At 34.8% G+C, this 15,178-nt stretch overlaps 1 protein-coding gene across 2 annotated transcripts; it reads right to left on the bottom strand.

Annotated features, from left to right (window-relative positions):
• Positions 1-4,151: 4,151 nt before the first annotated feature.
• Positions 4,152-15,070, bottom strand: LOC110446285 (inositol monophosphatase 1-like). 2 transcript variants are annotated; one of them, XM_021491349.1, is made up of 9 exons: positions 14,988-15,070; positions 13,487-13,576; positions 12,521-12,654; positions 11,335-11,439; positions 10,878-10,923; positions 8,981-9,089; positions 8,387-8,492; positions 7,242-7,393; positions 4,152-5,214 (listed from the first exon to the last, which is right to left on the bottom strand). In XM_021491349.1, the coding sequence occupies exons 2-9, from the start codon at positions 13,547-13,549 to the stop codon at positions 5,108-5,110; spliced, it is 822 nt and encodes a 273-aa protein (XP_021347024.1). In that variant the 5' UTR covers positions 13,550-13,576; positions 14,988-15,070; the 3' UTR covers positions 4,152-5,107. The 2 variants fall into 2 exon arrangements, with proteins under 2 accessions (XP_021347024.1, XP_021347025.1); XM_021491350.1 differs by lacking the exon at positions 14,988-15,070 and adding an exon at positions 13,982-14,308.
• Positions 15,071-15,178: the final 108 nt, after the last annotated feature.

Raw genomic sequence — 15,178 nt, 5'->3', positions numbered from 1 at the left:
AAAAAGAAAAAAGAGTCAAAGTACAACAAATATAATTTATTACAATATAATGTGATTTCCATTTTAAACTTATAGTTTAACCTAAGTTATTTAGCAAGGTGTAAATTAAATCAGATTACCATGCTGTGTTAATATAGAATAAATAGACGTTGTGCTGAGTGTACCATTGTATGGACTATATAGTTCCTCTAAAAGATTTAGAGTTCAATGTGGTTTCTTTCAACTAAAGTGACATAAGGCCCTTGACTGATTGTAACTGACATATTACTATGTAACTTTATGTCCTCATCAACGTTTTTGTTACCCTGTAAATTAAACAGAAAAAAACATGAGGTCAGGATACGCACCATTAAAATGTCATAACAGCTTCCTAACACTAAGCAAGCTCCTTCTGACAACAAGCTGCTTCACGAACTGAGCTATGCCTGACCTTCTGACATACAAATGTGATATTTTTGTAAGTTGTTTTTATCTTCTTGATAAAAATACAATAAAAAACTTGATTAAGCTAATGTATAATATATATTAAGGGACTAAATACGACTAGTTCTTGGGAGACCGTTTTGACATTTAGAAAAGATATTAAACAGTCGTTTTGCCTAATCAACATTTAATTGAAATTTTATATTTGAAATGTAGTATTTGTAGTGTTACGACTATATTAAAAAGCGATTTCTTAGCATGACTGAAATCTTTGCACTATGGCAATAGTTCTTTTAAAGATACTCCAGATATACAGTTTAACCACTACCGTATTTCAGTGGCAGGTATTGCCTCATTTAGAAATATGAAAATTTGCAGATGTATTCTTCGTGGTAAATGTAGGAAGAATTTCTAGCATTAGATTAGGACGACTCAAATTAATGATATTCCCACCAATCAAAAGCAATATAAAACAAAATCTGTGGTAGATGGTGTTTAGAGACAAATACTGCATTATATGCATTATAAATTAGATATCTATCTCTTGTTAATGTCTTTAATAATAATAACGTGACTTCCGTGCTGGATTTCCTAAATAGAATACCAATGAAGATATTTTACATGGAAATGTAAACAAAACATTATACATAGAAATATAATTGATTAAAACATTTTCTGGTAGATATCAATCAAGCCATTCAAGGAAAGTAAACACAAAAACAATATATGAATCACGCTCTGCATACATTACAGGATATACATTACAACAAATAGATATACATGAACAACGAAAATACCACTTTGATTACGGAAAGAAATGGCACATTTGCTTAACCTATAGTAAATATAAAATACCAAAGTATGTTAGAGAGATTTTAACACAGAAAAAATTCAATTGGACTTATTCCTCAGGGATGGGGCCAGACTCCTGGGCTTATCCTGGTAGCTTTTATGTTCATGTTCAACTCTTAATGCCTAGCAAACCATTAAATAGGGGACAGCTCTTAACTGTTTCCAAATTATGATTTAAGGTCTAAGTTTCCAGGGGCGGGTAAGATGCTGGGGCCAATTTTGGCAGGATATGTTTGTCTCCTTATTCACAGCAATAGTGTACATCTTACATGGTTAAAAATTAAATTAAAGAATAATGGACAAAGGCTTAAAGTCTTTAGGTCCATATCAACAAATATTTAACATCAAATAGTTTATAGGAGTTTCAATAACATCATTACACATATGTTAAACACAGTCTTATTGTGGTGACCTTGATTTCCTTGTCCTACTTATATTAAATGCTAAATTTGGTTGAAATCCCATGAACCCTGTAGGAGATGTAGTCTTCTGAAGGATGAAATCGACCAGTATTGCTGACTCGGTCACATACCTCAGCCCCGCCCACCCAGGAGGACCACACCTTTTCTCTCTCCAGTGTTTGATTATCTTATCTCAAAGATACCCCATGGTAAATTTGGTTGAACTGTGATCAGTCATTCAGGACGATAAAGTTGTTAAGAAAAAGATTGACAGATGCTATAGGCTCACCAGTCCTTTGGTTCAGATGTGCTTATAAAAAATAAATGAACCAAACTGGGTTAAACAGACAACACCGACTTTCCTAGCACATAATGGTTTAATATAATCTAATGCCCCGTTTCTCATGTTTGGTATCTGACTAGTGAAACTATAATTATGGTTTATTTACTTATTATTTATTCCTATACAAATATATTATCAAATTTTCAGTTGTACTAATGTACTGCTGGGTCTACATTTTTCTGTGTCTTGCTAGCACAGTTTACCTTACTACTAAATACAGCATGTATTATAGAAATATTCACATCATATATACCATCTATGATTCAACTGGTTATTACTGCAGCTGCAAATTTTCGCTTAAATTTCCTGAAAACGTAAATTTAAAAAAAAATCAACAACTTTTAATTAAACCAAGATTATATGAATTTCAAGTTGTAATTGGTTTTTACTTCATTTTTAATTCCTTCATTGCAAACGTAAAATACATATTACCTGGTGTTCATATTAAAATAGCTTTCACTTTAAATCCACACGGCTTTTAAAAATAATGCTAAATAATTAACACACAATATGCAAATACTATACCTACCTACAGAAATAACCAGTTATATGTCTTTTGAACATACTAAAACATATACACATACAACTTTTAACAGTTATTTTAGATCAACTGTAAAGATACAACATTGTTTAGAAAAAGATGTATATATGTAAAGGAGATTGAAAAAAAATCACAAACTAACAATTACAGTAAAGCCTTTTTAAGGTTCAGAAAATTTAAAATATTTAATTGTTATACAAATTCTCTACTTTTGAAAACTTCATTGTAGATTAATTTGTATAATTTGTATAGAGTTGTAAAATACACAATAATGATCATCTTCAAAAGATTAACAACAGATAATACAAAATATATTCATTAACAATAATTGTAATTGTTTTTAAACAAAATTTAACTTGAAGTGTGGGCTTCATGGATACCCCTGTTCACTGCATATCTACAAAGTTTGAAGCCCATTCATTCACAGTGACTAAGATATGCTGGGGAATCCTGTATTACATCGTATTTAAGGACTTTTGGTCAACGTCACAGGTCAAATTAAGGTCACACTGACCTTATTTTAGGATGTGACATACCACCTTCCCATGATGTACCTAAACACAATGTTTGATGCCAAATCATGAAACAGTAGAAGGGATATGCATTGGAAACCGCAAATGTAGTATTTAATGTCAAGGTCAAATTGAGGTCACAAAGACACGGGCTACATTCCCGTATCCCGGTTGAAACGGTACGTGTGGCGCAGAAATATTCCACGATAAACGAACGCACTTGGACTGTTCTATAAGCAGAGCTAAAAATGCACAGTTTCGGAGAATAAAAACAATGTATCAAGAATAGTATGCCCTTCTTTCATCCGTCCATTAAATTACATAACGTATCTTAAAAACTACATAGTCAGCATTTTAGTTTCGGTCAGGTATGTCTGGACCCCTTAATCTACACGTGCCAAATTTTTCTGAGGCCAGCCTTGGTTCAGATCTATCTGTGCCTGTCGTTTTCTTTACAAGTTCAACCGGTTCAACCGTTTCAACCACAGCCAAGATGTGCTCCCAAAACCACTGCATATATTACATATACTACAACGTTACTTACCAAACATTTTACTATGATGAGGAAACTACTATTGCAACAACAAAACTTGACAATCATGTAATCGTTCCTTGATAATGTATTATCTAAAACAGTCGGAGATCAAAAGAAATCAGATCAAATGAGGGAAGTCTGGAGCACCTAACATGAAGTACACTGCACTCTTTGGCTGCCTCAAAAATTCTGTCACACATACAAACAGTACTATAGTATAAAGATGATAAAAAGATGATCACATGATGTATTCTGTGATAATCGTTCATACTTCTCATTCTGAACACAACCATGACATCTGGGTGATCATCCATGATTTCATCTAAGTGTGATCAATGATAAATGGTTAGACTGGCAGCCACTGGATTTATATCCCAGTGGTACACAGAATGATTGGCCTTAGACAGTGTAGTAGTCTGTAAAAGAATTATAAATAAGTAGACATTATAGAACTTATAGCCCCACCATTTGTACAATTTTGAATCCCCACCACCTAGGGATGCTTCCAGTCAAATTTAGTTGAATTCCAATCAGTGGTTAAGGATAAGTCGTTTAAAGAAATTGTTGACGTACGGACGACGAACGCCACGGTGTGGCATAAGCTCACCTTGGTCCTTCGGTCTAGGTGAGCTAAATAAGTAGACATTATAGAACTTTCAGAATTTGACGATATCATGCTATTGCATTTATTATAGTTTTAATTGATTCAGTAGTAAACCAGACTACTGAATACAATACCTGATATATAACAACTGGGAATGTTTCTTTGATGATTACTGAAAAGCTCTGTTAACTCGATAAAACCAAGCTCAATCTTCCTATCAAGAACTATAAATTTACTCAATAAGGCCATTACAAACTGAAACTGCAAGTTAAGAATGATGAACTTTCCTAAAATTTGTTTCCCACATCAAGATATGCGTACAACAGATGAGTTGCCCAGCCCACTTTGGTGTGTACAGTGCTTCAAACATGCACTAGTCAGTACACAAACATTTTTGACCATTGAAATTATCTTTCAAACAAAAAAATGTGCCATGTCATTTTTACTAATCGGCCTGGCCCGTAATTTAAGTGGCTGGCCTATGACTTTAGACCTCTCTGTGAGCAAGGTCAGTGTGAATCCATGTAGCCATTATTTATTCACTAAGATTGACCAAACTTTGTTTCTTTTCGTGAGACCGATTGAAATGTGTCTCACGCTATGAGGAATTTTTCTGAAGCAATTTTCGTTAGTCTCATGATCAAATTGTTGGATATGGCATGCATTTTTAGGGGCCTATCAGATAGGCTTGAATCTTCATATTTAAATACAATTGGATATAAAATGTATGTAGGAATAGTATCAAATATTCAACCATCTGATAACAAGGCAAAAATCTGTTATATTTGCATAAAAATATTATCGAATTTATATTTATAAATTGTATAGCAGTACCATACAATTTTTGTAAAGAAACATACATATCTTGGACAAAATGTTCCTTTAAAATTAAATCTTTAGTCTCGTTCAAATTCCACTGGTTTAATGATTTTGCTGATTTCAATAGCAATGCTGCGGGAACAGGCACATAGGACCCCACGGCTAAGAAAGTCCACTTCAGACCCTGGAAACACAAAACAGTCTCTATCAGTAGTTGAAACATATACTAGGCCTGCGAAACAATGCAAGCAGAAGTTATGAACTAGAGCAACAGTACAGTAAATCAGGACAGTGGACAAGAGAATTAGTTCAATGTATTGGGACAGTGGACTAGAGAAATAGTACAGTGTAATGGGACAGTGGTCAAGAGAAACAATACAGTGTAATGGGACAGGGGACAAGAGAAACAATACAGTGTAATGGGACAGGGGACAAGAGAAATAGTACAATGTTAATGGTACGGGGGACTAGAGAAATAGTACAATGTTAATGGTACGGTGGACAAGATAATTAGTTCAATGTATTGGGACAGTGGACAAGAAAAACAATACAGTGTAATGGGACAGTGGACAAGAGAACCAATACAGTGTAATGGGACAGTGGACAAGAGAACCAATACAGTGTAATGGGACAGTGGTCAAGAGAAACAATACCGTGTAATGGGACAGTGGACAAGAGAAACAATACAGTGTAATGGTACAGTGGACAAGAGAAATAGTACAATGTTAATGGTACGGTGGACAAGATAATTAGTTCAATGTATTGGGACAGTGGACAAGAAAAACAATACAGTGTAATGGGACAGTGGACAAGAGAATTAGTACAATGTAAATGGTACGGTGGACTAGAGAAATAGTACAATGTAAATGGTACAGTGGACAAGAGAACCAATACAGTGTAATGGGACAGTGGACAAGAGAAACAATACAGGGTAATGGGACAGTGGACAAGAGAAATAGTACAATGTTAATTGTACGGTGGACAAGATAATTAGTTCAATGTATTGGGACAGTGGACAAGAAAAACAATACAGTGTAATGGGACAGTGGACAAGAGAAATAGTACAATGTTAATGGGACAGTGGACAAGAGAAATAGTACAATGTAAATGGTACTGTGGACTAGAGAAATAGTACAATGTTAATGGTACGGTGGACTAGAGAAATAGTACAATGTTAATGGTACGGTTGACTAGAGAAACAATACAGTGTAAATGGTACAGTGGACAAGAGAAATAGTACAATGTTAATGGTACAATGGACTAGAGAAAGGACTAGAGAAATAGTACAGTGTAATGGGACAGTGGTCAAGACAAACAATACAGTGTAATGGGACAGTGGACAAGAGAACCAATACAGTGTAATGGGACAGTGGACAAGAGAATTAGTACAATGTAAATGGTACGGTGGACTAGAGAAATAGTACAATGTTAATGGTACGGTGGACTAGAGAGACAATACAGTGTAATGGGACAGTGGTCAAGAGAAACAATACAGTGTAATGGGACAGTGGTCAAGAGAAATAGTACAATGTTAATGGTCCGGTGGACTAGAGAAACAATACAGTGTAATGGGACAGTGGACTAGAGAAATAGTACAATGTAAATGGTACAGTGGACAAGAGAAACAATACAGGGTAATGGGACAGTGGACAAGAGAAATAGTACAATGTTAATGGTACGGGGGACTAGAGAAATAGTACAATGTTAATGGTACGGTGGACTAGAGAAACAATACAGTGTAAATGGTACAGTGGACAAGAGAAATAGTACAATGTTAATGGTACAATGGACTAGAGAAACAGTACAGTGCATTGGGACAGTGGACTATAATAACAGTAGTGTATTTGGACAGTGGACTAGAGCAATAATATGGTGTATTGAGACATTTGGTATAGAGAAACAGGGAAGTGAGTTACTTTAGTAATTGCAGTGAACTAGAGCAAGTGTAAAGTATGAAGCAGTAGAGCATGGCTTCATTAGTGCAAGTACTTATATAAAGATCAGCAGCATTATATGAATTAAATGGCCAATAGAGCATGAGTTAACATACTTTAAGATGGAACAAAACATGAACTTTCAGCATATTTGATTAATGAAGTCACACATTTTTTAGGATACTAAATTCATTGTGAAATATGGATGCCAACTCTACCTTAGGATTCTGTTAACTCGGTGACAATGCTTCTACTTGAGACTGAATTACATGTATACCTGATGGGTCCATGAGAACCCCGCCTGCCTCTTCTACAATGATACCAGAGGCTGCAATATCCCAGATATGGATTCCATACTCAATGTATGCATCTCCACTGCCCTGAGCCACCATACACATGTTGATAGCCGCGGAACCCAAACAGCGGATTCTGTTATATAAATTAGAAAACAGTGTCATGCAAATGTAGAAGTCAGTCATTATAAAAATCTTCATTCTTCTTCTTACATTTGATATAATTCAACCCTATATTGCTGAATCTTAGTGAGGGAAATAGAACTGTGTTGATTTCTGCATCGATATCTAGTAGAGTAATGATTTCATTATTTGAACACTATACATAGATGAATGGTAATAATTACTGGGATTAGAATAGTTATTAATTTCCATCTGATTAACTGTGGCATAGATACCAAAACAATGATGGGAATTAGCATCCAGGTTTTAATTAACCCTTTCACCCCTATGCAACTTAATAGACATTATCATGCATTGATATGGATGAGTCCATTATGGTCAACAGTGGTGAAAGGGTTAACAATGTGAGTTAACGTTTATATCAATAATGAAATTCTTCATTCTATATACAGTGTAGCGTAATTATACGTATATGTTGTCGTGTGATGTCCCCATGTACCTATATGAACTGTACTCATGTATCATATTGTGGTGTTATCTCTGACCTCAGACATTCACGCTTCATCTGACAAATGAAGTGCTGACAAGTGACATTTGACGAGCGACACACATGTCTCTCCTACTTTCACTGCGCCTTCGCACTAAGCTTTCCTGGTAAACCTCTTTTCCTCCATTGATCATTCAACAACTGTGACTTGTGAGGGTTAGTTGTCTAAGCATATTACATATAGCTACAAAGCAAATATACTATATCCATAGAAGAACCTGGGAGCCTGGTAAGCATAGTGTCGGTGTGAATGGGAATGTCTGTGTGACCGAGGTTGTGTTCGATTTGGTATGAGTTCCTGTATGTGTATAGTGTCCAAGTGTATAGTCCGTTTTAACGAAGTGTTGTCTTTGTGTTTCAGGTCTTTGCAATAATATTAAATAAATAAGTTATGAGGAAGACCCACAGACTTGTATTTGGTTACTAGATTCCGTAAGACGAGAACCCTGTTTGACATACCCATGTGAAGCAAAGACTATGTTTTTCATATTATCAATCTTGGTGAGGACGGAGTCGGGCTGTCTGCTGTTACCTGCCTCAGTGTACACCACTGCATTCTTCAGATCTGTTAACAAGGTAGAATTTGTTTAAAGACTACACAGGCCTATACAGGCAAGCAGTGTAATGCAGTTGAATTTTAATTTTACAAATATTAAATCTCACTACTGTTTACCCACTAACTCATGAGAATTTGAATTAGCAAAAGATGCTACAGCTACCTTCTTGAAATGTATCTTACCGGTAATTGAATATCCTATTAATTATATGATTCTTCTCTTGAATTGTTTTGAAAATGACTATCTCACAAAACAAAAACCTATTTACAGTATCAGGGACACTTCTGCTTTATAACAAGCAAGTTTTGTGGTGGTTTTATTTTCATGTTTTTCACAGCCGTTGGAAACTGCAAAACTAAACACTCACAACATTAATATTGCAGTAAATTGATTTGCAAGCCTACATTTTAAGATAAATGCAAGCCTATATTTTAAGATAAATGAGTCTCTTGCAGATCTGTCCCAATTTCAGACCAGAAGTTAAAGCTGTACTCACCTGATGTTTTTGACACTGATATTTTCTGATCGTTACAAAATGCCCCTTGACCTTTCACAGCAGTGTACATGTGATTGGTTATAGGGAGGTAAACCACACCGACCACTATCTGTAACAGTAAACATTCATACCCGAGATATTTAACTACACCGTCGAACATTAATAACAATTCAATAGGTAAACTATTAAGGCAAACTTGCCAGGTCACTCCAGAATAGCATGCCCATATATAACCTTTCTAAATGTCTTATCATTGTAAATTTTTATGGTTAATTTTACTAATTGTTTGTACATAAAGGATTTTTTCAAGTTGTGATTTTAGGAAGATTCTAATTTAGCGTTCTCCAGAAATGAATGGCCAGGCATGTTCAAACGTGTATGTCATCTTTTCTGTCGCATTGCTATGAATGATAAAATCAGGCCGCCATATTGGATAAAGCCTCGAGAATAACAGTGAAGGCGTGGGAAGGGCAGCCTCCATATAACAAGGGATACTACCTTACAAAATGAATTCATCAACTTGGAGACAGTTTGCTTGCGTTAATATTATTTGTGACATCTGTAAGAACTTTGGTGCATTTTAAGGGTTTTAATGGTCTCAATTCACTTTCAATAATATTGTGTGATTGTATTCAACAAATTTCACCGGTTGATTTCTCACACAAACCAACAAAACTACCTAATGTCTATTATGACAATACTTAGTACAATGTAGATCTTTGTTTTGTTCAAATTGATTAAAGGACATGCAACTAATTGTGGAAAGTTACCACATTTCCCAAACACATTCTGATGGATCATATCCATATCAGAGAATTTCTGTCAGTTTGTTGACATTTCTTGCTACAGCACTGGTCCTCAATGACTAGTTTGTGGACATTTCTTGCTACAGCACTGTCCCTCAATGACCAGTTTGTTAACATTTCTTGCTACAGAACTGGTCCTCAATGACCAGTTTGGTGACATTTCTTGCTACAGCACTGTTCATCAATGACCAGTTTGTTGACATTTTTTGCTACAGCACTGGTCCTCAATGTCCAGTTTGTTGACATTTCCTGCTACAGCACTGTTCCTCAATGACCAGTTTGCTGACATTTCTTGCCACAGCACTGTTCCTCAATGACCAGTGTGTTGACATTTCTTGCTACAGCATTGGTCCTCAATGACCAGTTTGTTGACATTTCTTGCTACAGCACTGTTCCTCAATGACCAGTTTGTTAACATTTCTTGCTACAGCACTGGTCCTCAATGACCAGTTTGCTGACATTTCTTGCTACAGCACTGGTCCTCAATGACCAGTTTGTTGACATTTCTTGCTACAGCAATGGTCCCCAATGACCAGTTTGTTAACATTTCTTGCTACAGCACTGGTCCTCAATGACCAGTTTGTTGACATTTCTTGCTACAGCACTGTTCCTCAATGACCAGTTTGCATGCATCCTGCGAATCTGTGTATGATCAGCTTGACAACGAACAGCAATTTCAAAAGGAAAAATATGCGACTAAACAATTTATTTGTATTTGGTTTCAGTAAATAAACTACATAAAACAATACAAAAGTGATCAAAAAGTTTTAATTTTCCTGTTTTTAAAGCCCTAAATGTCCTAATGTTGATTTTAGATGGTCTGGTGCACTCTTGTAGAGCGACCTTTGGCGATACTCCTTGTGCAACAATTGACACCATTTCTTGGAAACCAGCTAAACTAGATGTGTTCTGTGAATTTTATTAGATTTGTTGGCATTTTCTGGGATGATTTAGTGGACTTATTAAAATGAGAAATGATTTGTATTGAATATTTATCTTTATATAAGAAAGATATGGAATAGAAAGTAAACTGTGCTGCAAAGACTTCAATATCAAAATCAAACTTTGATATACGGAATCTGTTAGCTCACCTTTCTGTTAATTCCCAGGCCAATACATACACAGTTGTGAGCAATACTGAAACAGAGGAAATCAAACTGATATAGCTGGTATCTACTACATAAGGGAATACATGTGTCTGGTCCGCATCCTTACTACCCAGAAATACTAGAAACTGGGAAATATTTGGCTTTTGCCCAAGTTTCATTTTTGCCAGAGAGAGGCAAAACATATAATGCATACAGTCTACAGTACCAATATGTAAGTATGGGTTAATTCAGCACCAGATAAATTGATTTTAAAAGGCCAGAGGAGGAACATTTGGTGGAACAAAAGTATCAAGAGAACAATGAAACTGGTACAGTCTAATATGACTTTACTGACACCAGATCAAATCTGTCACTTTGTTTTGTTTCCACTTAAACACTAACCAGGATTCCATAGTAAACGGCAGTGTTTATTAAAAAAGATATTTTACAACTACTATACCTATGGACAAAGTTAGATGTTCCATCAATGGGGTCAATGATCCAGGTAGGAGCATCAGTCCAGTCACACTTCTTGCCTTCTGCCACTGATTCTTCTCCAATAAACCTACAAAACATCAACTGTTACACTTTGCCATTCTATTGTATATGATAATTATTATAAGTAGGTGAAAAGTACACATTAAATGTGGTACCGATTAGAAAACTATAACTAATTAAGCTGATAGCCCTTAATTTCTTTCCAGGAACATACTCACAAAATTCAACCATGGATCCATGGGGTGGTCATTCATGTATATTATAACTTCACCATCCCTGGATGACATGACAATTTCTTTTGGCATATGTATTTTACCTAAGCATGTGATTATAGGACACCATAGATTATACATATGTAGTTTGGTCATACCTGGTCAGGCCCTAAAAATACCAAGCCTGGGATATAATTCCAATGAAATAGGCGAGATAAATTTAACGAAATGATATCCTATTAATAACAGTTTACATCTAATATGATATAAATTACTATGTGAGATCTCACTCGCTAGCAATATATATAAATCAAGATAAGTTAATTACCAGTATGCTGTTTTGTCTTAAACTGAGGATGTCAATTACTAATTAGCAAAATAATAAGTGATTCATGCTTGTATTTCCTGTCTAAAATTAATTTCAGTTCAATACTGTACTTTTGAGAAATTTAAATGTGGAAGTGTTGACAGGTTTTTGAATTATTTGAAATTTAAGAGCATCAGAGAATTTATAGTTTTAGCACTGAGTGTATAGGAGCAGATTGTTACTGGTTACTTATCTAATGTTTAGTGTTATATCTATCCTAGTATCTCTCTAGGCCTCAGACAATATTGATTGAAGATTTTAAACGTGGGTCAAAGTCATTTATTTGAACAAATTTGATAGCCTTCAACCCAGCAAGCTACTGGCCAAATATCATCTCCTTGGCCTCTTGGTTATTCAGATGTTGTTTGATGCATTTACTGGTAACACATTTGACCCTGTGACCTTGAAAGTGGATCAAGGTAATTTACTGGTTTTTCAAAACAAGTCATTTAAAGTGAACAAAAAGATGTCAAATACACAGATGACAGACAATTTATGCACCATGGGCATGAGTTCACTTGACCCTTTGGGCCAGGTGAGCTAACAAATAGACACTATTTGACACCTACTTGTGTGTGGGGTACTTCTCAGCCAGTGACTTTATTATCATCCTCTCGACAGCTTGGTCAGTCTCTGTCACTAAATCAGCATAACATTCTTTTGTGACTACTGACTTATCTACATCGTAGGCCTTCTTTACCATCTGAATAGAAATTAAACTTAACATTATATTTATTCAACTAAGACTGTTCTTACAACCAAAGTGTTCAGACTAACAATGTACTAGGTAGGATTATATATAAAATGTTGCCACGGCACCTGCATAAGTGCAGCAATTAAAGTATTTGTTTACTACTGAAATATGAGGATTTAAAGAGTACAGTCTAAATATGGATTGGACAGTCCAGTTCAGACAGTGTATACTGTTTATGATAAAAAGAGATTTGGTCAGTGAAGATACCTATAAGTCAACTAACATATCAATACAAAGGTAACATGCATATGTCATTAATATCATCCTGACATACCATAATCTTCCACCATTTCAGGAAATGTGATGAACAGAAAATTCAACGGTTTTCCAATGAATAAATTCAATGGGAAACCATTTTATATTCTTTAATCCTCTCATCATTTGCAATGTAATTAATTTGCTAAAGTGAGCTTGCTGGTGTCTTTTAATGTAGCGCGTTACTTTACCTGTTATTAAAGGAAAGTCTACTGTTACAAACAGTCCATGTGTAGTAAATACTGGAAATTCCATATAAAAGGTGAACATCCCTATTCTAGGCTATAACAGCAGGGTGTTTCCCCCTCCCTTTTGAGACAAAAATGTGTTAATTCCCTTTTCCTCAAACATTGACCGAATCTTCATTTTTGCCTTTAATACTCAACACTTTTTCCTTAAAAATGCTTTTGGCCCCTCATCCCATTCCCAAGTAGAGATAGCTATAAGTGGGGTGGAATGGTTGGAGTGAAAATGCCCATGAAAAGATCTATTTTTTTCCCTAAAAATAAAGCAGTATTATACATACATCACCAGCGTTCCTTGCTACCTCTACAGCTGTCTTCAGGTAGTCCTTCAAATCGTGATCCATTCTTGTTTTGTTAGTTTACTGAATTATCTAAAAGGAAATTTGTAAGTTAAAAATAATTATCAAAAAAGCAATCTTTCATCATCTGAAAAACAGCATTCAAAAACTCAATTTCATTTCAATTCACTCATTTAACACCTTCCATTTCTCTCCATCATTCACTAGCAGGTACTGTGTGTCACCACTTGCTCTAATGCCAGTGTTATTTAACAATCAACCAGTAAAATCCCGACATTCACTCTCACAACAATAATGTACTGTTACAGAAACAATGAAAAGGATGCATTAAATTGACAATACATGTGATGTCACATAATTCATTAATTTTCATTGAAGTTGGCTGAAATCTACTAAATTTTTGATACTTCAATTTGCAGTTTAATAAAAAGGTGATGGGCAAGAAAAACAAAAGGTTAAGGGGCCTGAAATGCTCACCTGCTCTTTACTTATTTTATATAAGTTGCATGAATATTGATTTCAATTCAACAGAACGACGAAGTGAAAGTCCCGAAACGTCTTGAATGTGCGTTTGTCATGGTACTTATAAAAATGGCTTCGATAAGATATTAGGCACTTGGACTAACGTTTTAGCCTTTTACAGTACTATTGTACATGTACTTTAATACGATTTAATACGATAAATAATGGACGCAGGCTGTAAGCCTCTGTGTCCATATCAGTTGATATTACAATATTTACAGGATGATATACTTCTGGTGTACAATTAACATGTCCTTTATCATATATATAAAATTAGTTAATTATTTGTTGGTATTTTCCCAGTGATTGTCCAGTAAAATTTCAAAATGTTTGACATCCTCTGCGTCTATAACAGGTCCAGTACACTCTGCCGATTGAGCTATATAGCTATAAAGACCTATATAGCTATATACACCTATAAATTATAGCTGTATTGAGCTATATTTTCTAAGATTTCAATTTTCATTAAATTAAAAAAAAGTCGCATATAAACAATAAGGTTTATGGTAATGTTGACTACAAAAAGCATACAGTTAGATGTTTATTTTCATTTTTCATAAATGTAAAATTTCCGATTTTTTTACATCATTATTTTTTTTAAAGAATCCTTATATTTAATGTCTTTTGTTATCAACCTAATGATATAGTCTTCTTTTAAAAGCGACTTTGTTTCGTTTTCCTTAAAAAAGAAAATCACTTGAAAATAGCTCCAAAGACCTATTTCAGATAGGTCAATAGAGCTATTATAGGTCTTTACAGCTATATAGCTCAATCGGCAGAGTGTACTGGACCTGTTAGATATATACAATATTCATAATAATAATATTGATGCCATTTTCTGGCTCAAGTTCTATTTAAATGAGGATATACAAGGAAGGTGCTAGTCACATAGAGAACATCCGGTAAACAAAAAGGCAGTAATTGCACGATTATCAATAAACACACCAATTCCTACACTTACAGCAAATATAAGCCGGATATATAATATTACATGTGCAAATCGGCCGACGCTCTTCAATTAGAGTTATGTCTCTTGCAAGAAATCTTTTATTTTGGCCGTAAAAAGTAATCGATAAAGTGCAGAAGAATATGATCAGTAATGACTCATTGTTTCGATGTCTCAATTTCACAAAAACTAATACAGAACTATCA

The sequence above is a fragment of the Mizuhopecten yessoensis genome, unplaced genomic scaffold (assembly GCF_002113885.1).
Source record: "Mizuhopecten yessoensis strain PY_sf001 unplaced genomic scaffold, ASM211388v2 scaffold2671, whole genome shotgun sequence".
In the NCBI taxonomy this organism is placed as follows: domain Eukaryota; kingdom Metazoa; phylum Mollusca; class Bivalvia; order Pectinida; family Pectinidae; genus Mizuhopecten; species Mizuhopecten yessoensis.
This window is presented reverse-complemented; position numbering and strand designations above follow the sequence as displayed.

Bases quoted from the DNA above. Each gene is read 5' to 3' on its own strand.
- LOC110446285 (XM_021491349.1), bottom strand. From the start codon at position 13,549: ATGGATCACGATTTGAAGGACTACCTGAAGACAGCTGTAGAGGTAGCA. The intron at 10,924-11,334 runs GTATAGTAGTTG...CCTCTGTTTCAG, and splicing joins ACATCTAACTTTGTCCATAG to TATTGCTCACAACTGTGTAT. The intron at 9,090-10,877 runs GTGAGCTAACAG...TTACTGTTACAG, and splicing joins GCCTGGGAATTAACAGAAAG to ATAGTGGTCGGTGTGGTTTA.